Raw genomic sequence first — 24,393 nt, 5'->3', positions numbered from 1 at the left:
GCATTAAATTAAACTAGAAAGTGTCCTTTGAATTTAGTAATTATGAAAACATAATTGGAAGGAGAAGTTTCAGAACAGTAGACTACCTGATGGGTCGACACCTCTTTTCATTTGATGAAAAAAGAATAAGTTTCATGTCTCAGTCTCTAATTTTCTGTTATCTTCAAGGTGGACACAAAATGCCCATCTCCCAGACATTTAAGCCAATATGAACAATGTTTTTAAAACAGAAACCCACTCCATGGGAAGTGTGGCGAGGTGTTTGTTGCCAGAAAAAAAAAAAAATTAAGTTCACAACTGAAATCATGGAGTCAGTTATCCTGAGACTGTTTTCAGTAGGGATTCAGACAACTTGAGTTGTTCTCAGTTCTACTCCAATAAGAAGTATCAGGTTGACCGAGTATTATCACTTTACCTTTTGAATCTTTTTTTTTTTTTTTCATCTGCCTAATAAAGCATTTGGATTATTTGGTTCCCAAAATTTCTTCCGATTTTAACCATTTATGATTATGTGTTTAGAAATGGTTAAAAAGGCCTGAGCTGCCAAGCAGTTCTTTCCACAGTGTCACGTGGTTGACATTGTAGGCTTTGAATCCCACCTGCACCCGCCACTTCCTAGCTGAGAGACCACTGAAAGGTTTCTTAATATTTCTGTGTTAAAAAGAGACACAGTTTCTGCGTCTCAGGATGCAATGAGACAATCCATGGGAATCAGTGCAGAGAGTTCCTGGCATTGTCAGTATGCATTGAGTCACTTCTCTATATTTTACCTTTACTCTCAGCTTTCTTCTTCTTCCATGTAACGTTCACTTCCTCCATGGTTGCCTGTAGCCTCAGCCAGCCCATAGACCCAGAACTATGCTCAGGGTGGCAGCCTGGGGCAGCCCCAGCCCAGATTTTTCCTTGTGTTTGGAGAGCAGCAGAGATGCTCAAAAGTCATTATCTAAACATGAACAATACCGGGCTGGATTGAGCCAAAGCCCTTTATAGCACAGAGACCTGCCAGGGAGTTCAGGGCTCTGGCCACTGATTATGGTGGCTGGGCTGTGAGGCCTGGAGCCCCATGGCCAGCCTAGGAGCTGGCCAGAGAGTTGGCAAGCATGAGCCATAGAAGACAGGACTATGCAGGGCAGATGGCTGATGGAAAGGTGAATTTGCAGTCAGCTTCAGCCAGGCCAGAGCATGTAACTGTTCTTGGGTTAGTTTAAGGAGGAGGTCAGAGTTCAAGAGAGCTGAGAGAAAGCCTCAGGAAGGAGTCAAGCTCCTAAGTGGCTCATAGAGAGAGAAGGTTAGGTCCTCTTAACTAATGAGAAATGTCCAGGCTCAACTCATTTAGCTCAGACATCTTCCAAATTGCCCTGGGGGTAAGGGAGCCATGCTTCTGTGCAAGATGTCAGCCCAAAGCAGCCGAAAAATTAATTCTCAATCTTTCAGGATCTTCTGTGCTGTGCGGGAGGCCCAGTTGGTGACTCAGAGTAGAAGGAGTGTCTTCATGAGGGCTAATGGGGAGCAGGGGAGCTCATTGACACCCATTTTCACAGAGCCCAAAATTTGAGGTTACCTTTAACATCCTCTCTTTCCTTCATTACTGCCCATCAATACTAAGTTTGTGATTCTACTTCCAGACTGAGCCCCAGATGCATACCCTCTGCTCTGCTGACACAGGTCCCACCCCGGTCAAGGCCACATGCTGCTTACTTGGACTACTGCAATTAGTCACCTAACTAGTCTCCTAATTGGTCTCCTACCTAGTCTCTTATCTAGTCTCCTAACTAATCTCTTAACTGATATCCTTACTAGTCACCTAACTGGTCTCCAGAGTCTTGAGATGTCCCTCGAATACCCCAAGCTTTCTCCTGCTTTAGAGCAAGCATTTGCACTGGCTGTTCCCTCTGCCTGAAATACCTCCCTAGACATTGACACAGCTAACTGACTCCTTCACATCACTCATCTCTGCTTTGGTACCTCATCAGAGAGGCCTTCTCTGACCACTCTGTCTAGAGTCATTTACCATTATGCATTTCCTTACAACTTGTAATCTTTTCATTTATGTTTTTGCTCCCACCACCCTTAGAAGGTAAGCTACATGACATCCAAGATCTAGAACAGTGATGGGCAACCTTTTGAGCTTGGTGTGTCAAACTTCACCAAAACACTGAGCATAACTCGGGTAGTGTGTCACTTTGAGGAAAAAACATTATTTCACAAATGTTTCATCCTCGGCATGCGGCCGCCTCAGTGGCCGCGTGTCATCAGAAATGGCTACGTGTGTCAGTGCTGACACGCGTGTCATAGGTTCGCCATCACTGATCTAGAATAAGGCTATGGTGCTTGTCCAATGACTATTTGCTGAGGGAGTCCTCGAGTGAATGAATAAGTGAAATATGTATTTTTTGTTACTTCTTTGAGTTAATAGTTATATTTAAACTTAGTTCATCCCATCTGCAAAGAAAGAAGGTATTTTTCCTTATAAACTGTCTCCAAAATTCTTCTCTCAAAATGTGGTATTTTCCATCTTTTTGCTAGGTGCCACAGACTGAAATCAGGCATGACAAAAGCCTGAAAAAAGCCACAGAGAAAGTCAGACTGTTATGAAAGACAGCTTCTTAGAGCAGTCTGGACCCTAGATCTAGTAGTCAGTCTCCCTCCCTGAAATTGAGGTTGCTCCTGTTTGGCAGCAGTGAGATGGTGGCTGGGACTCTAATGTAGTTTCTGCCCTGACCCTTATAACTGGTGCTCTGGCTCCCCACCCAGACACAGGCAGGGAGTGATCTCATGCCTGGAAACACCTGCCCAAGTACAGAAAGAAGAGAAAATGATTTGCTAGATTAAAGAAATCACTAGAATAAATCAATGAACTATCTACAAAGCAAAGATGCAGACAAACTGCAGAAGCTGCTCTGTGAATGCCTGTTCCTTCACTGAGGGTCACAGGTTACCAGCTTCATTCACTTCTCAACCTGACCTCTGCCTCCAGCCTCTGCAGGAGGCCATGCTGAGTGAGCAGCTCTCTTCTCAGTGGGAAGACCCTCCCCTACCTCAGGTGAAGGATGGCCTTCCCCACGAAGACTCACCATATGTTTTTCCTACCCTTTGCCCTTTAACGGTCAAAACTAATTAACTTTTGTAATTCCAGCTGTCTATTTTACAGTTTGAGTTTTAACATATTAAAGAAGTTATGATAGAGCTAATTTTTACCTTTTTTAAGATATATACTTCCAACATAATCAAATTGACAGTGTACTTTTAACCTTTTTGAGCCTTTAACTAAAACATAGTCTGCTAATTAACTATTTCCATAGGGGCTTTTCTAAGGCAGGGGTTATATGTGTCAAAACATTTAGAGAGAGATTTCAAATCTAAGAAAGGAGCTAATCCTGCTGTCCACCTTCTGTGTAAAATAGCCGCCTTCCCCAAGAGCACGGCTGCAGGGACTCTGTGGCCTTCCACACCAGTTTTCTCCTGGCAATTGGAATGATCTGATCTAGAGAAGACATTTTAATTTTGCAATCAATATGGGAAAATTTTTTCAACAAATTTATTAAATAGTTTCCCATATGGGCATGTACGAGGGTTGCAAGTTCAATCCGCAGCCTTGGTTGGGGTGCATGCAGGAGGCAATCAATTAAAATGTCTCTCTCACATCGATGTTTCTCTCTCAAAAAAAAAAAAAAATAGATATAAATAGATATAGATATAGATATAGATATAGATCTTCCCCTCACTTCCACTCTCTTTAAAAAATCAATAAAATATGCTTGGGTGAGGATTAATAAAAATAATAATAATTTCCCATATAGATTTCTTACTTTTTCATTAAGTACTGAACTAAAAACTTTATGATAATAAATGGCACCTGTCACACAGAATAAGATTGTAAAAAAGGAAATTAGCCTTAGTGACACAGATATTGAGAAAGGGATGGGAACTCACAGCCCTATAGTCTGTCCTGTGATGCTCCAAGAGAGTGAGAGGAGAGGATCCACTTTTATTAGCTCAAATAAATAGTTGTTTTGCACTAAATGCTCCCCAGGCCCAGCAGGTGGGGGGGCTGGGGGGTGCCGGTTAGCATTGCATAGGACTCACTCTTCATTTCATGGTCCTATTGGCATATCCTACAGTGTCCCTTATTCATTTTAATGTCACTTTACTATTTTTCCTCTTTTTCCACCATTCTGAATTCCATTCTCTCAACATTGCTGGTACCCAACTGAGTGTATTTTATGTATGTCTGTTATATATTTGTTCAAATATATGTATGTTCTAGAAAATTCATAGTATTGCCTTTTTGTGTCATACTTTATTGTACTACAGCTCTCATTCTGTGTCTTATCCTTTCACTCAGCTTTGTGTTTTTTTAATATATTTTTATTGATCTCAAAGAGGAAGGGAGGGAGAGAGAAACATCAGTGACGAAAGAAAAAATTCCTTTGGGTCATGATTTTGCCCTTTTGTTTAATTTAATACCTGATTATGTTGCCTCAATCTCCTGTGCAATCTCCTGTGCACTTGATGGTGTATCATTCATTATGGGTAGTTACAGAATTTTCATAATTAATCTGTAATTGCAATACTTGCATAGCATTTCCCATGAAAAATGATTTACAAATTAAACCCAATCTCACTTTACATAATTATCACAGGTCTCACTCTGACAAATGTCTGTGAAGCCCTTGTGTGATGGGCTCTCTCTAATGACAATGTGTTGATTTTCTAATCAACAAAGGTTAAGTAGCATTTTTGCTTGCAGACCTACAATTTAAACTTAGGACATTTGTCATCAAGAAAGATTTCTGTAGAGCACATGAGTTAAACTCAAATAATTATCAGGAGTTCTAGTGCATTAACATCTTTTGCATAATATATAATGACCATTTTCAGCACAAAAAATTTTTCTTCATATGGACTAAATTAGTTAAAGTACTTTCCAGCTCACTGACCAGTTTAATAAATCAGAGGCCATCTAAATAAGAAAAGAGCATCATTTATTCAGTTTTTCTTTCAAGAGAAATGACATCCCACTTATCTGCTTTATAAATTAAAAAGAGAGAGTACAAAACTTTATTTAATGGAGGCAACAAATACAAATTAGACTACAGTCATCTGTTATGGTCAGTTAAGAGAAGGAAGAAGGGAAGTCAGGCAGCAGTGCAATGAAGGAAAAGGGAGAGGAGGAAATTTAGGGCAAATTGAGAGTAATTTACTCAAATATAGAGATGGAGACATATAAGTACAGAGGGAGAGGTTGTACATCACAGAGCAACTTAGAGCTGGAAGGAATCAGAGACATCACCTAGTTCAACCTCCTTTTTTATGGATAGGAAAAATTGATGCTGAGAAGAGACTAAGAGGTTTGATGAAAGCCACACAGCTAACCCAAAACAATGAACAGTCCTGATTGGGAGAAAGAGGCAGGAAGAAAGACTGACAAATGCAAAAGCTCAGAAAGACCCAGGACCAGCTCTCTGGTCAAAGGCAGAGAGGCAGAGAAACAGACAAGGCTGCCCCCTCTAACCCTTTATGGAATGAGGCCTACATACATGAAATATCTAAGTATTTGCCTTAATAAGAATAAAATTATGATCTAATTTTTATTTGCTCTGCCAATTGGCCCTTTTTTAATCTCTGATTTTTTTTGTCATATTAACAGTTACTTAGAGTCTTTTAACAATCTCTTCTTCAAACTCTCAACTATTACTGAGACCCAATAAAATGAATAATTTCCTAATTAAATACATCCCAGATAGATTGAAAGAATAGAATGTTAAGAGAAATAAGATCATTAAAGTGCTGGAAGAAAATATAGTTGAATAATTATATTATTTTGGATTTGAGAAGTTTGTTCTAAGTCTAATACCAAAGGCAGAAATCATACACATAAAATAGATGGATGTAACTACATAAACATTCAAAACTTTCAAAGGGAAAAAGAAACATTATATATGTATTAACAGGCACAACTGGAAGAAGGTAGTTATCACATTTACAACAAAGAGTTACAGCCCAAAATCTTCCAATATAATAAAGAGGTAATATGCAAATTAACCCTCACGCAATCACAAGATGACTGCGCCCACAGCAGAGGCGGGGTTCCCGTAATGAGCGATCAGCATGGCGCCAGGCCGGGGCGGGGGACCTCTGGTCATGCCACCTACCCAGTTGGGCTTGATGGGGGACCTCAAGGTGCGCCCTTCGCCCTGGGCTGGGGGACCTGAGGCCACATTCCCCACCCTGGCACCAGGCCAGGGGACCTGGGGGTGTCCCAGGGGAATTGAGGCTGTGCCCCCCGCCTGGCGTGCACCGGGAGACCTGAGGCTATACCCCCTGCCCAGTGGGGCTTGACAGGGGACCTGAGGCTGCACCCCCCACCCAGTGAGGCTTGACGGGAGACCTGAGGCTGCACCCCTCACCTGGCAGGACTTGACGGGGTTGGGGCCAGCTGGGTCTGGATCTCGCCCATTGGGGGTGGGGCCGGCCAGGTCTGGGTCTCGCACGATTTCGAGGTGCGAGGGACTTGACTCTGGGTCCCGTGGCGCACCCCAGACTCTGACAAGAGGAAGATTTTCACATACATTTTACTAATTTTCTTTCATCTCTGACACTTCTATTATAGAGAAAGGGCAAATCGCGATATTAAAATATTTCCTCTAATTAATTCCCTTTTAATGTGCACGAATTTCGTGCACTGGGCCACTAGTATGATTATAAATGAATAAGAAATAGGACTTCTCCTTCCCCCCAAGAAGAAACAAAATATAAGAATTGGTAACACACAAAAATCATCCAAATCACAGTATTTGAAGCAATGAACTCTTTTCCCCTCAACCTATAAATTCAAAAGGCTCCTGCCTAATATTAGACTTGGTGTGAAGAAGGTGGGCATATCATACTCTGTGGGTGAAATACAAATTATTAACTTATTCTTAGAGGAAAATATATTTCCAATGCCTTTAAAGATGTAGCTCTGGCCGGGATTGCTCAGTGGTTAGAGTGTCAGCCTGCCCACTGAAAGGTCAAGGGTTCAATTCCTGGTCAAGGGCACATCCCCCTGGGTTGTAAGTTCAATCCCCAGCTCCCTGTCAGAGCATGTGCAGGAGGCAACCAATAAATGTGTCTCTCTCACTTTGATATTTCTATCTCTCTCCTCTCTTTCTCCTCTCTCTCTCTACCCCCACTTTCCACTCTCTCTGAAAATCAATGGAAAAAATTATCCTTGGGTGAATATTAAAAAAATGATAATAATGAAAGTAAAATGTATATACCCTTGTGCCCAGCAATTACATAACTATAAGATTTAATTCTAAGTAAAAACTGGACAAGTGTACAAAGGTTCTTATAGGGATATTCATTACAGTATCATATAAAATGGAAATTGGTTGGTAGTCCAATGGTTGTGGAAGAGCAAACTGTGCAGGCGAGCTACTGTGCAGGCTTAAACAAGATGTTCTAGTTGCACATTGCTTAGAAAATGTTTTGTGATATATTGAGTGCAAAAAAGCATATATCAAAACAATGTGTATATCATGATTGCATTTCTTCCTTTGCCTTATTTTTTACACATGTGTAAGCTCATAAATAAAAGTAGAAAAGGCTATTTGTTAAAGTGAAAGTTATATCTGAGTAGCATTACAGATTCTCTTTTTCATTTCACTTATCAGTATGTTTACAATTTCCACAGTGAAAAACTGTTACATTTGTAATAAGGGGGAAAGAGAGGGCGATATCTAAAAACAAGGATTTTTAAATTTTAGCATATTTTGATAGGATGTAGTGGTGAAAATTTAAATGGCAAAGCCTTAATTGGACAAAAAGCCCTTGGGAAACCCTCATTTCAAAAATAAAACCCATAGGGGCTAAAATTATAGAAGCCAAATTAAAAATTTAACACATAAAAGGTGACTAATTGATTGAAATTCTTCCAAATCATGGCAAAGGCCCCAATTCTCTGCAGCACAGAGGTGTGGGGCTGAGCTGACCAGCCGATTGCAAAATGAGAAGTCCTTCCAAGTGGTTGTTCTTATAACTTCTTTGTCATCTACTATCCCATAGCTTTGATCAAAAAGGGCATTGGACTCCCTTCAATTAATCCAGTCTTCAAATATTTTCTTTAATAAATAATTCCTGGAGAATCATTATTCAAATCTATGAACTACCCAGTGAGAGAATGCTGGCCTTGGGTTTATAAAGATAATAGAGTGCTTTGTTTGTCATTTCATGGCCAAGGATTTTCAGGTCCAAGAAAATGCTAATCCGTCTCTGCGGCTAAGGCCCTGTCTGCTGAGTCTGCCACATTGTACACTTTTTCTCAACATATAGAACAAGTGATGGGAATCAAACCCCCAACTACCAACCTTCCCTAACTGTCACAGTCCTACAGACCACTCCATCTTTGAAAACCTCCAAAACATATGGACATCTATGGGCACTGACCCTAACTCTCTTCTTCTGCATCAGATGGTCAATACCGAACAGAGTTTAAGACCGTAGACAAAAGAATAAGGCAGATCCAACACAACGTGGCCACTTTGGAGCTTTGAGTCCTTGAGTAAACTTATGAATTTCTCTAAGCCTCAGTTTTCTCATCTGTACAATGGCTGTAGTGATAATAATGCCTACCTGGCATTGTGAGAACCAGGTGATTAACATATATAAGGCATGTGGGAGAGAACCTACTACACAGCCTCCAATAAAAGTGTAACTTTTATTTCATTAACAGTATCTTTTTTCAAAATCTCATCACATATTTTGTTTAATAATTTTAACTACAATTCAGTTTATTTAATGTCCAGAAAAGTTGTTATTCTAAAATACAGACTTGAGTTCCTCCCTTTGTACCAACTGCTTTAAAAAAAAAAAAAAAAAGCATAGCTAAAGTCATTACAGACACAATTAAACCCACCTTGATAAAATGCTCCAACAAATCCTTCTATGAAATTGGTTAGGAATATTTTAATATTTTCATGCTCATGGACCTCCGTCTAACTCTGTAACTTACTCCAAAAATCACAATGAACTTGCTCTTTGTGCTGTATGTCTTGCAGTGACATTTAGACAAAAGCAATGAAATTTGACCTGACCTGGTAATAAATGTGGTGTGGTTGACTTTTGTGAAAAATTATTAATTCCAACTTCCAACCACTCTAGACAAGGACCTGGAAATCCTTACCGTGAACTCCGAAGCAAAGCATTCCATGAGACAACCACTTTTCAAATGGACTTATCCCTTCCAACTAATTGACTTCATAGCTACGTTAATATACTCATGTCTCTCTGCCTTTGTATATTTCTGTCAATAGATAGTGGAACTGAAGGACATGAGATTAAAGAGCAAAAAACCCAGAGATTTCTATAAACTTCTTTTCTATAGGAATCTAGATAAGACTTCCAAAACAGCTTATATATTTTTTGTGTATCTCCAAACATTTTATTTCTGTAGCCAAATGATTGTATCTCAGAAGACAGTCTCTTTTAATTAGGCATTATAGCTTTAGGGAAGAAAGCATCTTCTTTCTCTATTAAGCAAGACCCATTTGAAAGTGAGCATGCCAGCCTGGGTGGCTTGACTCAGTGGTTGCACATCGACCTATGAACCAGGAGGTCATGGTTCCATTCCTGGTCAGGGCACATGCCTGGGTTTCGGGCTCAATCCCCAGTGTGGGGCGTGCAGGAGTCAGCCAACCGATTCTCTCTCACCATTGATGTTTCTATCTCTCTCTCCCTCTCCATTCCTCTATGAAATCAATAAAAATATTTTTAAAAAAGAAGGAAAATGAGCATGCTAGCTGCGCTTGGCCATCTCATCTCCTTCCACAATTGTTCAAGGCACGATGAATGAAAACAGCTATAGCAGAGGTTCCTCCATCTGAGCTGCATGCCTTCTGTCATTCCCAGGTGGTGCTGGAGGTCAGCAGGGCTTCCTGGGCTGCATCCGCTCCCTGAGGATGAATGGGGTGACCCTGGATCTGGAGGAAAGAGCAAAGGTCACTTCCGGGTTCAAATCCGGGTGCTCGGGCCACTGCACCAGTTATGGGGCTAACTGTGAGAATGGAGGCAAATGCATAGAGAAATATCATGGTTACTCCTGTGACTGCTCCAACACGGCCTATGATGGAACATTTTGCAACAAAGGTAAGGCAGAACCAGTTTCCGGTCATGTTTACACATCTCTTTAAGCCTAAATCATCTGCATAATGATTTCTCAGCTGTACAAAGCGCACCTTTATTCTCAAAATGTCCAGAATTCTTCTCCCACCTTAGGTAGGGAGTCTCCATCAGTCCCTAATCTGATGTCTAATATGATGACATAAGAGATGCTTTGAGTGAGGTGTAGAATTTCCCCCAAATTCCAACAAACTGTGCGCTGACTATATTACCAAGCAAATAGCTATGTCACACCTTAACGCTGAGTGACAGAGTAAGTGGCCTCTGAAAGGGGACTCAGGCCTGACGCTCCCGCTTAGAGACATCAGAGGGGTCAACACACTGGATGGATGGGTTGCCAAAGGATTCAGTGAATGCAACCCAGGGTCTTGACACCCATCCCACCCTCACCTCTGGTTGCTAAGAGACTGGATTCAAGCTGGACTTCCAAGAAAGCCCATTTGTCTGGTTACTGTCATTGTCATCATTGTGACTCTTACACAGGATCCTCTGTGGGTAGTTCTCAGCCTCAGTTATACTGCAGGAAACCTGAGAGACCATATCTAATTATTCAGCTCAGAGCCTCTGTTATTACTTTTATTTTCAGTCTTGAGTGATTTCTTTTATCCCCAGGAAAGTCTGCAGAGCCAGTCAGCAGACTCTAGGAGTCTGGTGCACATGCATGTTGTCATACACCTTGGGGTCCTGTGTGACCAGAAAAAATTCACTCAACTGAATGCAACCTGGGCTGCATTCCCTTCCCATAAGTAAGCAAGAGGGCTGGAGAGAAGCAGGCTGGCCCCCTTCCTGAGCTACACCTGAAATGCATGTGAATCTCTCTTCTCTTTCTAAATGAATGTGCAGCCTTTGGGTAACATTTTCTGCACATGGTTGGTATGTCTCTTCATAAGAAGCTTTACATAAGCAGCCTATTCATACTCTTGGAAATACATACAGGGTGATTGTGTTGGCATTATTCACACATGATACCACCCAGAAGGAGGAATTATTCCACAACGTTCTCTGTACATCCAGGCTACTGTCTGGAGGTGCTGTCATATGAGCATACAGATGAGGTCAAACAGGGCTTGAAGAATGAGCACGAGACCACAGCTGAGGCGGGAAGGAACACCACCGCTGAATAATGCCACTGCACATTAGTGGGGTGACTCCAGGGCGTCTTTCTGCTCAGGACCACATGGTTTCATGATTTTCCTGTGGCACACAATGGGACGGGTTTGCAGAACACATTAATTTTGCAATTGTAGAAATGACAGTCTTGCAGTTAATATCCGTTGTGCTTCATGCTAATTTAATGCAGTCATTCCATTGCCAAAGTGATGTCTGAATACAGTCAAGTGAGCACTAATGCCTGAGAGATTTCACTCATGAGTACCCATTAAAAGAAAATTGCAGGCCCCTTGTTTTTGGAGAGTTAGGTTATACATGGTAGTTCATACAAAACCTCTGGGGTTAATAGGCAATATTCACAAATAAGAAAGGCAGCTTTGCCCATATTGGAGGTAAAGTCAAATGAAGCCTGTGGGTGTCCTTTGACCTTTTCTCAAAGGGTTTACACAAAAGACACCTAAGTATTCTTAGTGTCTGTTTAGCTGAAGGCGTTTACATTTGACTCAATTCGTGGCTAGAGCCAAAAAAATTTAAAATTAAAAACTGCAGAACATATTTGGAAAGTATTTGTGGGCATGCTTCTGAGTCCAGACAAGTTTCTTCTTGACTTGGGAGAATGATGGTGTTGCTGGTCAGAGGAATCTTGCCGCCTCCTGGGAAAGTGTTGTCTGCAGTAAGGCAAGCTCGCTCATGGACAGGGATCTTCCCTCTCAAACCTCTAGCCACGTACCCCTCTGTTCTGGGCCACACCTCTCAGGTATCCTGGTGTTTACACAGCAACTTCTAGGACCACACCCTCACAGTGGGGCTGCAGCAAATAGCTTGGCTTCTAGAAAGAGCAGCCATAGTCACCCACCAACAAAAGAGCTCATGAAAGTCCTTGGCAGGCCTTCCTTTGATAGCACAAGTCTGTGCCTCTGAATGTGGAGTTAATGTTCACAGTATTTAGCTAAGTGAATAAAGCAGGTCCTAACACCACATACAGCCTGATTTGTTTATACAAAATCACACACAGAAGCAAACTGAGAAAATGCCCTGGCCGGTTTGGATCAGTGGATAGAGCGTCGGCCTGGGGACTAAAGGGTCCTGGGTTCGATTCTGGTCAAGGGCACATGCCCGGACTGTGGGCTTGATCCCCAGTAGGGGGCATGCAGGAGGCATCTGATCAAGACTCTCATCATTGATGTTTCTATCTCTCTCTCCCTCTCCCTTCCTCTCTGAGTCTTGTGTCCTGGAGTAGAGGATCTCTTTAGTGAGAGTCCTGCAAAGCACAGTATGTTGCCATTCAAAAGCTACCAGGAACCCTGGATGGTCTGGCTCAGTTGGTTGGGCATTGTCCCATGCACCAAAGGGTTGCCTCTTCGATTCCCAGTCTGAGCACATGCCTGGGTTGATGATCCCCAGTGGGGGGCATTCAGCAGGCAGTCAATTGATGTTTTGCTCTCACATTGATGTTTCTTTCTTTCTCTCCCTCTCCCTTCCTCTCTTTCTAAAAATCAAAAATATTTTTCAGAGCCACCAGAAACAGTGCTCAGAACTTTTCTGTCCACATTGGTAGTGTTGCCATAACTGATAGCAGAGAGCTCTGCCTGCCCCCTATTTACATGAGCACTTGCCCAACATCTCTGTATAGCAGTGACGTGCATTGTCTAGATCAGTGATGGCGAACCTATGACACGCTGTCAGCACTGACACGTGTAGCCATTTCTGATGACACGCGGCCACTGAGGCGGCCGCGTGCTGAGGATGAAACATTTGCGAAATAATGTTTTTTCCTGAAAGTGACACACTACCCGAGTTATGCTCAGTTTTTTGGTGAAGTTTGACACACCAAGCTCAAAAGGTTGCCCATCACTGGTCTAGATCTAGAAGCTCAATGATTCAAAGTTCAGCCTAGCCTGCAGACCTCAGAGCTACACTATTTTGTGGCCTGCTGCTGCAATCATAGTAGTCCAGCAGGTGAACGCTGCGGCCCTGGTTAAATCCATTCTGTGTCATGGAATCACCATGACTCTTTTGGCCCGGAACACCATTTATGGAACACCATTTATGCAGCAAGCACCCTTGAGATTAAGTCAGGGTGGAGTTGGAAGCATCCTCATGGGGTTATTATTGAGGTCTTTAGAAAATCATATTGGTTCCTTGAATACTTAAAGAGTTTCAAGAAATAAAAAGTGACTGCTCTATTCTAGAAACCTCATCTATAATTTTCCCCTTTCTTCAAGTGGATAATGGTCTCTCTTCCCCTCCCACTCCCACATTAAGGATGATAACTCCAGTTCCCATTGATAAGTTCAGGTATTTCTCTTCTTTAATCTGAACGTAACCCAAATATTTGCACAAGTCCAGTGCTAGTCACTTCTTAGTTTTTAGAATCAGAGATTAATAAGGTTTTAAGTAAAATTCTTTCTAAAACTTTACTAATTGAAGTAATCTAATTTAATCCCTTTTAAGTAGGTCTGTTTTAACCTGTTGCCTTTTATAATTCCTTAATAAATGTCTCTTAAAATGGAATCTTGTAAATTCAGTTAAAAATATAAATGAAGTCCAACAAATCAAATTAAAACAGTAGACCAAGTTGTAAATTTCAAACAAGTTTATAGCCCCTCCCTCCTGTTCAATAAGGGAAAATGTTATCTCATGTGACTTTGTAAAGTGCCTACAGAATCATAAGCCACATGTGGTTATTACCATACTTCATAACGTCTTTAAAAATAGCAAGGAATATTTCAAGCAGTTTTATTTCTATTCCTATAATGAATTAGTCATTGTTCAGACTTTCAGCTTTTGCCCTAACATTCAAATGTCATTGGGTTACTTATTTCAACAATTCTTCAATTACTCTTGAATTGTTAAGGATTTGTGAAGCTCTTTTTGTCAGAAAATCAAAGTATCTCATGGTTGAAATGACATTTTACTGAACACCTCCTTTTATGCCAGACACTAAACTAAGTATATTCACAATAGCTTACCTTATTTATTCATCACAGCAGTTTTGAGATGTAGGTGTTAGTACTCTGATTTTTGAAAATGAAGGAACTGAGACTTCTAAAAGGTTATTATCTGAAGACACATGGCTGGTCAATGACAGATTGGAATTGGAACCCTAAGGCCCTGAATCCAAGCCTGGTGTTTTCTCTGCCATGTGCACACCAGGATCGCATACCTTTCATGACACAGTCACTGGGTGGGAGCCAAGTTGTGCTTGATAGAAGACTCGATAGCACATGGGGCAGCCTGCTCCAGATTCGGATGTGTCTGACACCTAGAGAGCTTCTCTTACCTTTCACCTTTATCTCCATTAAAGACGGAAAATGTCTTCAGGAAGACTCGGTGGATGTCAACTCTGGGTTCCAATCCCTGTGGGTTTAAGAACTCAGGGACATCCATGCACCTTCAGAACTCGGGGACATCCATGCATCCTAAGAACTCAGGGACATCCATGTATCCTCAGAACTCAGGGACATCCATGCATCCTCAGAACTCAGGGACATCCATGCATCCTAAGAACTCAGGGACATCCATGCATCCTCAGAACTCAGGGACATCCATGCACCTTCAGAACTCAGGGACATCCATGCATCCTAAGAACTCAGGACATCCATGCACCTTCAGAACTCAGGGACATGCATGCACCTTCAGAACTCAGGGACATGCATGCACCTTCAGAACTCAGGGACAGCCATGCACCTTCAGAACTCAGGGACATCCATGCACCTTCAGAACTCAGGGATAGCCATGCACCTTCAGAACTCAGGGACATCCATGCAACTTCAGAACTCAGGACATCCATGCACCTTCAGAACTCAGGACATCCATGCACCTTCAGAACTCAGGACATCCATGCACCTTCAGAACTCAGGACATCCATGCAACCTAAGAACTCAGGACATCCATGCACCTTCAGAACTCAGGACATCCATACACCTTCAGAACTCAGGGACATCCATGCAACCTAAGAACTCAGGGACATCCATGCACCTTCAGAACTCAGGGACATCCATGCACCTTCAGAACTCAGGACATCCATGCACCTTCAGAACTCAGGGACATCCATGCAACCTAAGAACTCAGGACATCCATGCACCTTCAGAACTCAGGACATCCATGCACCTTCAGAACTCAGGGACATCCATGCACCTTAAGAACTCAGGGACATCCATGCACCTTCAGAACTCAGGGACATCCATGCATCCTAAGAACTCAGAGACATCCATGCATCCTCAGAACTCAGGGACATGCATGCACCTTCAGAACTCAGGGACATGCATGCACCTTCAGAACTCAGGACATCCATGCACCTTCAGAACTCAGGGACATCCATGCAACCTAAGAACTCAGGACATCCATGCACCTTCAGAACTCAGGACATCCATGCACCTTCAGAACTCAGGACATCCATGCACCTTCAGAACTCAGGGACATCCATGCAACCTAAGAACTCAGGACATCCATGCACCTTCAGAACTCAGGGACAGCCATGCACCTTCAGAACTCAGGACATCCATGCACCTTCAGAACTCAGGACATCCATGCACCTTCAGAACTCAGGGACATCCATGAAACCTAAGAACTCAGGGACATCCATGCACCTTCAGAACTCAGGGACATCCATGCACCTTCAGAACTCAGGACATCCATGCACCTTCAGAACTCAGGGACATCCATGCAACCTAAGAACTCAGGGACATCCATGCACCTTAAGAACTCAGGGACATGCATGCACCTTCAGAACTCAGGACATCCATGCACCTTCAGAATTCAGGGACATCCATGCACCTTCAGAACTCAGGGACATCCATGCACCTTCAGAACTCAGGACATCCATGCACCTTCAGAATTCAGGGACATCCATGCACCTTCAGAATCCCCAACTCCAGGGATATAAATAAAAGCACCTCACCTAAAGCTGATCAGTTCCACACTCTTTCCTTTGCTGAAGGCTTAGTGGACCCTAAAGCTGAGATGCTCAGGGACAAGATGACACGTGATCACAGATTCAACTGGCAGTGACCGTTCCCCCAATGGCCTGAGAAAGCCTTGAAATAATCAACTGTAAATAATGTGAAGTTTACAAAAATAATGCTATCTTTTCTCACATAGTATCTTCATGATTTCAGCTAAAACTCTATACATTTCTTTTCTTTCATGAACATAAAAGGAAGCAAAATAATGAATTGTTCAAGGTATTTTACTTTTAAATCTCTCACATTTTCAGCTGCACCAAAAGCGGGTCTGTTCACCACCATCCACATTGCACATGAGCACTTTATCCCGTCTACATGGCACCCTTTTCTTGGTGGTGGTCCTGTGTGTAATGGCACTTTAGTGATTCCATGGAAAGAGGCCAATACATCCTACACATTTGTCTCTCTTTCTGTACCATACATACCACCATGAAGGCTGAGTGTAGGACTAAGTCCCAAAAGTTCTGAATAATTTTCCCTTCTACCTTTGCCTTCCTCCCCGAGGCTCTCTCTGTGTTGCTGAGTAAACACACACACACTCCACAGAAAAACAGAGCCAGAGTTGAATTGGACCTTTCTAACAATAGGTCAGAGATAACAAGCTATTTCTTTGTATTTCATGGCACATCCACATACCATAGCCATGATTTTGTGTTAACAGTGGAGAAGACCTTTCACTACAAATATATAATATGAGGACTGGAACGAGGGGCATAGACTGTCTGACCAAAGAAATTCTTCTGATGTGAGAGAGCAGTCAAGACTGCTTTCTTTTTCTTTTTCTTTTTTCTTTTTTTATTGTCTGAAGTTTTACATATGTCTTCTTTTTCCTCCAACCATTCCCACCCCGGGCAAACCCCCACCGACCCAGTGTCTGTGTCCATTGGTTATGCTAATATACATGCATACAGGTACTTTGGTTGCTCTCTAACCCCCACTCCCCTACCCTTTGTCTCTGGATCTATTCTTGTTCATCAATTTATGTTGATCATTATATCCCACTTATGAGTGAGATCATGTGATATTTATCTTTCTCCAACTGGCTTATTTCGCTTAGCATAATGCTCTCTAGTTCCATCCATGCTGTTGCAAATGGTAAAAGTTCCTTCTTTTTTATTGCGGCATAGTATTCCATTGGGTAGATGCACCAGTTTTTTAATCCACTCATCTGCTGATGGACACCTAGGCTGTTTCCAAATCTTAGCTATGGTAAATTGTGCTGCTATAAACATAGGGGTGCATATATCCTTTCTCATTGGTGTTTCTGGTTTCTTGGGATATATTCCTAGAAGTGGGATCACTGGGTCAAATGGGAGTTCCATTTTTAACTTTTGGAGGAAACTCCATACTGTCTTCCACAGTGGCTGCACCAGTCTGCATTCCCACCAGCAGTGCAGGAGGGTTCCTTTTTCTCCACATCCTGGCCAGCACTTGTCAATTGTTGATTTGTTGATGATAGCCCTTCTGACAAGTGTGAGATGGTATCTCATTGTTGTTTTGATTTGCATCTCTCAGATGATTAGTGACTTTGAGCATGTTTTCATATGTCTCTGGGCCTTCTGTATGTCCTCTTTCGAAAAGGTTCTATTTAGATCCTTTGCCCATTTTTTGATTGGATCATTTATCTTCCTTTTGTTAAGTTGTATGAGTTCTCTGTAAATTTTGCAGATTAAACCCTTATCCGAAATATCATGGGAAAATATGTCCTCCCATGAAGTAGGCTTTCTTGTTGTTTTGTTGATAGTTTCTTTTGCTGTGCAGAAGTTTTTTATTTTGATGTAGTTCCATTTGTTTATTTTCTCCTTAGTCTCCATTGCCCTAGGAGCTGTGTCTGTAAAGATATTGCTACGACATATGTCTGCTATTTTGCTACCTATGGAGTCTTGTAGGATTTTTATGGTTTCCTGTCTTACATTTAAGTCCTTTAGCCATTTTGAGTTTATTTTTGTGTATGGTGTAAGTTGGTGATCTAGTTTCATTTTTTTTTTGCATGTATCTGACCAAATTTCCCAGCACCATTTATTGAAGAGACTGTTTTGACTCCATTTTATGCTCTTGCCTCCTTTGTCAAATATTAATTGAGCATAATGGCTTGGATTGATTTCTGGGTTCTCTGTTCTGTTCCATTGATCTATATGTCTATTCTTGTGCCAGTACCAGGCAGTTTTGAGAACCGTGACTTGGTAATATAGCTTGATATCTGGTATTGTGATCCCTCCAACTTTGTTCTTCTTTCTCAGGATTGCTATGGCTATTCGGGGTCTTTTTTTATTCCAGATGAATTTTTGGAGAGTTTGTTCTAGATCTTTGAAATATGCCATTGGTATTTTAATGGGGATTGCATTGAATCTGTAGATTGCTTTGGGTAGTATGGATATTTTAATGATGTTGATTCTACCAATCCATGAACATGGTATGTTCTTCCATTTGTTTATGTCTTCTTCTATCTCTTTTTTCAATGTCCTGTAGTTTTCTGAGTACAGGTCTTTTATGTCCTTAGTTAAATTTATTCCTAGGTATCTTAATTTTTTGGTGCAATGGTAAATGGGATTGGGGTTTTTTTCACTTCCCTTTGTGTGAGTTCATTTTTGGTGTATAAAAAGGCCATAGATTTCTGGGTGTTAATTTTGTATCCTGCTACATTGCCAAATTCATTTATTAGGTCTAGTAGGTATTTTTGATGGAGTCTTTGGGATTTTCTATGTATAGTATCATGTCATCAGTGAATAAGGACAGTTTTACTTCTTCTTTTCCAATTTGGATGCCTTTTATTTCTTCTTCTTATCTGATCACTATTGTTAGCACTTCTAGTACTATATCAAACAGGTGTGGTGAAAGTGAGCATCCCTGTCTTGTTCCTGTTCTTAGGGAAAAATTGTTTAGTTTTTGCCCATTGAGTATGATGTTGGCTGTAGGTTTGTCATATAAGGCTTTTATTATGTTGAGTTATGATCCCTCTATTCCCACTTTGCTGAGAGTTTTTATCAAGAAAGGGTATTGGATTTTGTCAAATGCTTTTTCTGCATCGATTGATATGATTATGTGATTTTTGTCTCTCGGTTTGTTTATGTGATGTATCACATTTATTGATTTATGGATATTGTTACCATCCTTGCATCCCCAGAATAAATCCCACTTGGTCATGGTGTATGATCTTTCTAATATAATGCTGAATCCGATTTGCTAGAATTTTGTGGAGGATTTTAGCATCTATGTTCATCAAGGATATTGGCCTGTAGTTCTCTTTTTTTTTTTTTTTTTGTGTGGTGTCTTTATCTGGTTTTGGGATTAGGGTAATGCTGGCTTCATAGAAAGAGCTTGGGAGTGTGCCTTCCTCTTGAATGTTTTGGAATAGTCTGAGGAGCATATGTTTTAGTTCTTCTTTGAATGCTTGGTAGAACTCCCCCATCCGGACCAGGGCTTTTATTTGCTGGAAGATTTTTAATCATTGCTTCAATTTCTTCGGTTGTTATAAGCCTATTCAAGGTTTTTTATTCTTCTTGATTGAGTTTTGGGAGCTTTTATTGTTCTAAGAATATATCCATTTCATCTAGGTTGTCCATTTTGTTGGAATAGAGTTGTTCATAGCATTTTTTAACAATCCTTTGTATTTCTGTGGGATCAGTTGTTACTTCACCACTTTCATTTCTGATTTTGTTTATTTGGGTCCTCTCTCTTTGCTTCTTGGTGAGCCTGACCAGAGGTTCATCAATATTGTTTATCCTTCCAAAGAACCAGCTCTTGGTTTTGTTGATCTTTTGTATTGTTTTTTTGTTCTCTATGTCGTTTATCTCCACTCTGACCTTTATTATTTCCTTCCTTCTGCTTACACTGGGATTTTCTTGTTGCTCTCATTCTAACTATTTGAGATGTAGGGTTAGATAATTTACTACCATTTTTCTTGCTTTTTTGAGATAGACCTGTAGAGCTGTGAACTTCCCTCTCAAGACTGCTTTCTCTGTGTCCCACAGATTTTGGATTGTTGTGTTTTTTTATTTCTTCTTTGATCTCTCTGGTAACCCAGTCATTGTTTAATAGCATGCTAGTTAGCCTCTAGATGTTTGCTTTTTTATTGTTTTTATTATAGTTGATTTCTAGTTTTATGTCATTGTGATCTGAGAAGATGCTTGATATGATTTCTATCTTCTTGAATTTGAAGAGACTTTGCCTGTGTCCCAATATGTGGTCTATCTTTGAAAATAACCCATGTGTACTTGAGAAGAATGTATATTCTGTGGATTTGGGATGAAATGTTCTGAAGATGTTAATTAATTCCATCTGATCTAGTGAGTCATTTAGGATTGATGTTTCTTTGCTGGTTTTTTGTTTAGAGGATTTATCCAGTGGTGTTAGTGGGGTATTGAAGTTCTCTACTATGACTGTATTGCTGTCAATCTCTCCCTTGATATCCTTCAGAAGTTTTTTTATGTATTTGGGTGCTTCTGTATTGGGTGCATATATGTTTACCAGAGTTATATCTTCTTGTTGAATTGCTCCCTTTGGTATTACGAAGTGGCTTTCCTTATCTCTTGTTATGGCCTTCACTTTGAGGTCTATTTTGTCAAATGTAAATATTGCTACCCCCGCTTTTTTTCTTTTCAATTCCATTCACCTGAAAAACCTTTTTCCATTCCTTCACCATCAGTCTGTGTGAGTCCTTTGTTCTGAGGTAGGTTTCCTGTAGACAGCAGATATATGGGTCATATTTTCTTATCCACACAGCTACCCTATGTCTTTTTATTGGGGCATTTAATCCATTTACATTTAATGTTATTATTGATAGGTACTTGTTTGTCACCATTTTTATTCTTTATGCCTGTGTTCCTTCTTCCCTTTCTATTTCTTCTTTTTACAGCAGACCCTTTAGCATTTATTGCATTGCTTGTTTGGTGGTAATAAATTCCCTTAGTCCTTTTTTGTCTGTGAAGCTCCTGATTTCCCCCTCAATTATGATTGATAGCCTTGCTGGGTACAGTATTCTTGGATTCAGACCCTTCCTTTGCATGACATTGTATATTTCATTCCATTCCCTTCTGGCCTAATGAGTTTCTGTTGAGAAATCAGTCAATAGTCTGATGGGAGATCCTTTGTAGGTAACTTTCTGTCTCTCTCTGGCAGCCTTTAAGATTCTTACTTTGTCATTGGTGTTTGCCAATTTAATTATAATGTGTCTCAGTGTCAGTCTTTTGGGGTTCATCTTGTTTGAGACTCTGTGAGCTTCTTGGATTTGTGTGAGTTTTTTCTTCCCTATATCAGGGAAGTTTTCTGTCATTATTTCTTCAAACAGGTTTTATTCCTTGCTCAGTTTCCTCTCCTTCTGGAACCCCAATTATATGGATGTTGTTTCCTTTTGTGTTGTCCCAAAGTTCCCTTAGGCTCTCCTCCTGTTTTTTAAGTTTTTTTCTAGATGCTTCTCTGTTTGGGTATTTTTTCCTACCTTGTCTTCTAGCTCCCTGATGCAGTCCTCCGCTTCTTCTAGTTTACTGTTGATGCTTTCTATTGAGTTCTTTTTGCAGCGACATCATTTTTCATTTTTTCTTGGTTCTTCTTCATTTCCTCTTGGTTCTTACACATGTTTTTGAATTTGTCTTCCATCCTTTTCAGCAACCTTAAGAAAAGGGGGGGAAAGTAAGAAAGAAAGGGAAAAAATTTGGGATAGTGAAGAAAGAGAAGAGAGAAGTTTGTATGGGCTTGGAGCAGAGGAGAGGAAATTAGATATATGAATAAGATCAATTTTTAACAGGGGGTAGAAAGAAAGGATAGATAAAAACTAAAGCAGGAACAAGGTAAGAGAAACAGGACAAAAAGGGGGAAAAGTGAGGAAGATAGTGTTGGCATAAAGGAAAAATTGAGATAAAGTAAAATAATGCTAAAGGAAAAATAAAAATAGGATGTAGAACACTAATTCCAAAATAAAATAAAACTTTTAAAAGGGCTAAAATAATAGTAGTAATAATAGTTTAAAATATAATAAAAAAGGTAAAATCAAGTGAGAGAAAAAAATTAGTTAAGTAAAAGATAAAAAATTAAAAAGTGAAGTAGTGAAGGTCATTCACTTCCTCTACTGTTCTGCTTGGCAGGTCTGTTTCCTGTCAGGTAGTCCACACAGTATTGAAATTCCCTGCAATCCACTGCTCCTCTGTGTCATAAGCCACAACCCTGTTTTCAAGCAGGTGGGACCTCTCTGCTCACTTTGGTTCTCAGCCTGCCTTTAGTTGTATTTACTCACAAGAGTCAATTTCTAATAAAACCCCTGGGTCCAGTGTTTCTGTCTTAATATCTGGGGCCAAAAGGCCTCTCTACCCAGTATTTAGATATTGCTTTCCCTGACGCACTTAATACTGGGTTGGAGGGACGTACTGCGCCAGAACTGGTTTTCTGTTCATCTTTCCCCACTCTGATCCCCATTTTCCACAAAAACAACTCTCCCCTCCAGTCTTGGTGAGTGTTTTTAATTGGAGGATCCTATGTACTGGACTTAGCAAGCAAAAAGCAAGGAGGAAGCACGCATACTCGCATCTTTTTCCCCTGGACTGCACAGGACTTTTTTCCCTTGCTCTGAGCAGCTGCCTTTCTAGGCCCAGTCCAGCTGTGGGTTAATATCTAGAGTCCCCTTCTGCCAGCAGCCCTGTGGACCCCCTTCCCCATTTGAGGGCTACACTGACCCCAACGGCTGCGGATTTTGTGGAGTGCAGTCTTCCTCAGAGACTTTAGGTCCTGTTGCGCATGTTTCTCCCTCCAGCCTGGATCCCAGATCTCACCTTTCTCTAGGCAATATCTGACCTTTCCGTCTGCGGATTGCCTCACCAGCTGTGTTTAATTCACCAATTCTGGGTGGGTGTTGTTCAATTCAGCTGTTCCTTCTATCTGCTCTGTGAGAAGGTGCAGGGCCCGTCTGTGTATTTTGTGCCACTTTGTCTTCCCCTGGACAGACTTTTTAGGTGCCCGCAGTTGGGGAGGCTGGAGTCCCAGTGTTCGTGGGTTCCCAGCTGAGGCAGCTGGTCCCTGGGCATTGTGGTTGTAAGGTCCCGGGAGGTATCCAAGGTCTCCCGAGTTGAAGGAAGGCTGGGCTTCCAATCACAGCTGGTCTCCCTATCACAGCCGGTCTCCCCTTCAAGATGGTGCAGTCTCTGCGGCAGAGCTGACTGCTCCGGGAGAGATTTCAGCAGCAGTAGAGGCTGCCTGACCAGAGGAGCCTGGTCCGCCAGTCCCCAATAGTCCCTTGGAATATACCTATCCCTCACTCACAAATACAGACACTCCCCACGTGTAATTTAGGAGTGAGGAAGGCATTGGACAAGCTTCAAGGAGGTAGTTACAGTGACTTCTGTGAGGACAGAGAGCTGAGGGGCTTTAGAAGAGGCTGGAAGGACATCTTAGGAGGGAGAGCTGGTCAGTGCCGCTCTTCTTCTCTCACGATCTGCCTGAGGCCAGTCCTGCACTGGCCAAGAGAGAGGAAACTTACCCTCACTCCTTCTGCAGCTCAGATCCAGAAACTAGGCTGATTGTATTAGAGCTGTAACTTAGTTACATTACCAAATAAATAATCTTTAGTTATCGATTCTTGTTAGAATATTGTACTGTAGGAAAATGTATTCTGAGTTCCTAAATCAATGTATACTATTAGAATTACTATGGATCATTCTGTACATAGCATTAGCATATATAGCATAAACATTTTTTCCTTGAAACCCTTGGTCTTCACGCCCACCATTAAAAAAGATTGCTTAATATTCTATCCAGTGGATTTACCAAAATGTATTTAATCTACTAGTAAGTGTCACACAAGAGGGAAATGGCAATTTCTGTTTCTGCTCTTGAAATTGTTTCCAATTTTTTTATTGTACACTAGAGGCCTGGTGCACAAATTTGTGCACATTGAAAGGAAATTAATTAGAAGAAATATTTTAGAGGCCGAGGAGGGACTTCAGGAGGTTGGCTCCAGGGCATGTCCAGCCCATTTCACCCAGTCCCTATCGGCGCCCATCAGGGCCATCTCGCCCAGACCCCATTGGGGCTGATAGGAGGTGGCCAGCTGGGGAGGGACTGCAGGAGGTTGGCAGGCCGGCGAAGGACCGTTGAAGGTTTCCAGGGCGTGTTGGCCCTTCTTGCCCAGTCCCTATCGGCCTGACCCCAGCAGCAAGCTAACCTACTG

General features: G+C 41.4%; 1 protein-coding gene across 1 annotated transcript in view; it reads left to right on the top strand.

Moving 5' to 3' along the window:
• CNTNAP2 (contactin associated protein 2) overlaps nucleotides 1-24,393 on the top strand; it is a 1,332,959-nt gene that overhangs the window by 1,151,933 nt on the left and 156,633 nt on the right. Inside the window, exon 18 of the mRNA XM_054726631.1 lies at nucleotides 9,892-10,128. Within this exon, the coding sequence (XP_054582606.1) occupies nucleotides 9,892-10,128 (237 nt within the window). The remainder of the gene's footprint in view (nucleotides 1-9,891; nucleotides 10,129-24,393) is intronic.

This window comes from Eptesicus fuscus, chromosome 14 (genome assembly GCF_027574615.1).
Source record: "Eptesicus fuscus isolate TK198812 chromosome 14, DD_ASM_mEF_20220401, whole genome shotgun sequence".
NCBI classification, from domain to species: Eukaryota; Metazoa; Chordata; class Mammalia; order Chiroptera; family Vespertilionidae; genus Eptesicus; species Eptesicus fuscus.
Note: the sequence above shows the minus strand (reverse complement) of the source record. Positions and strands in the feature narration are given on the sequence as shown.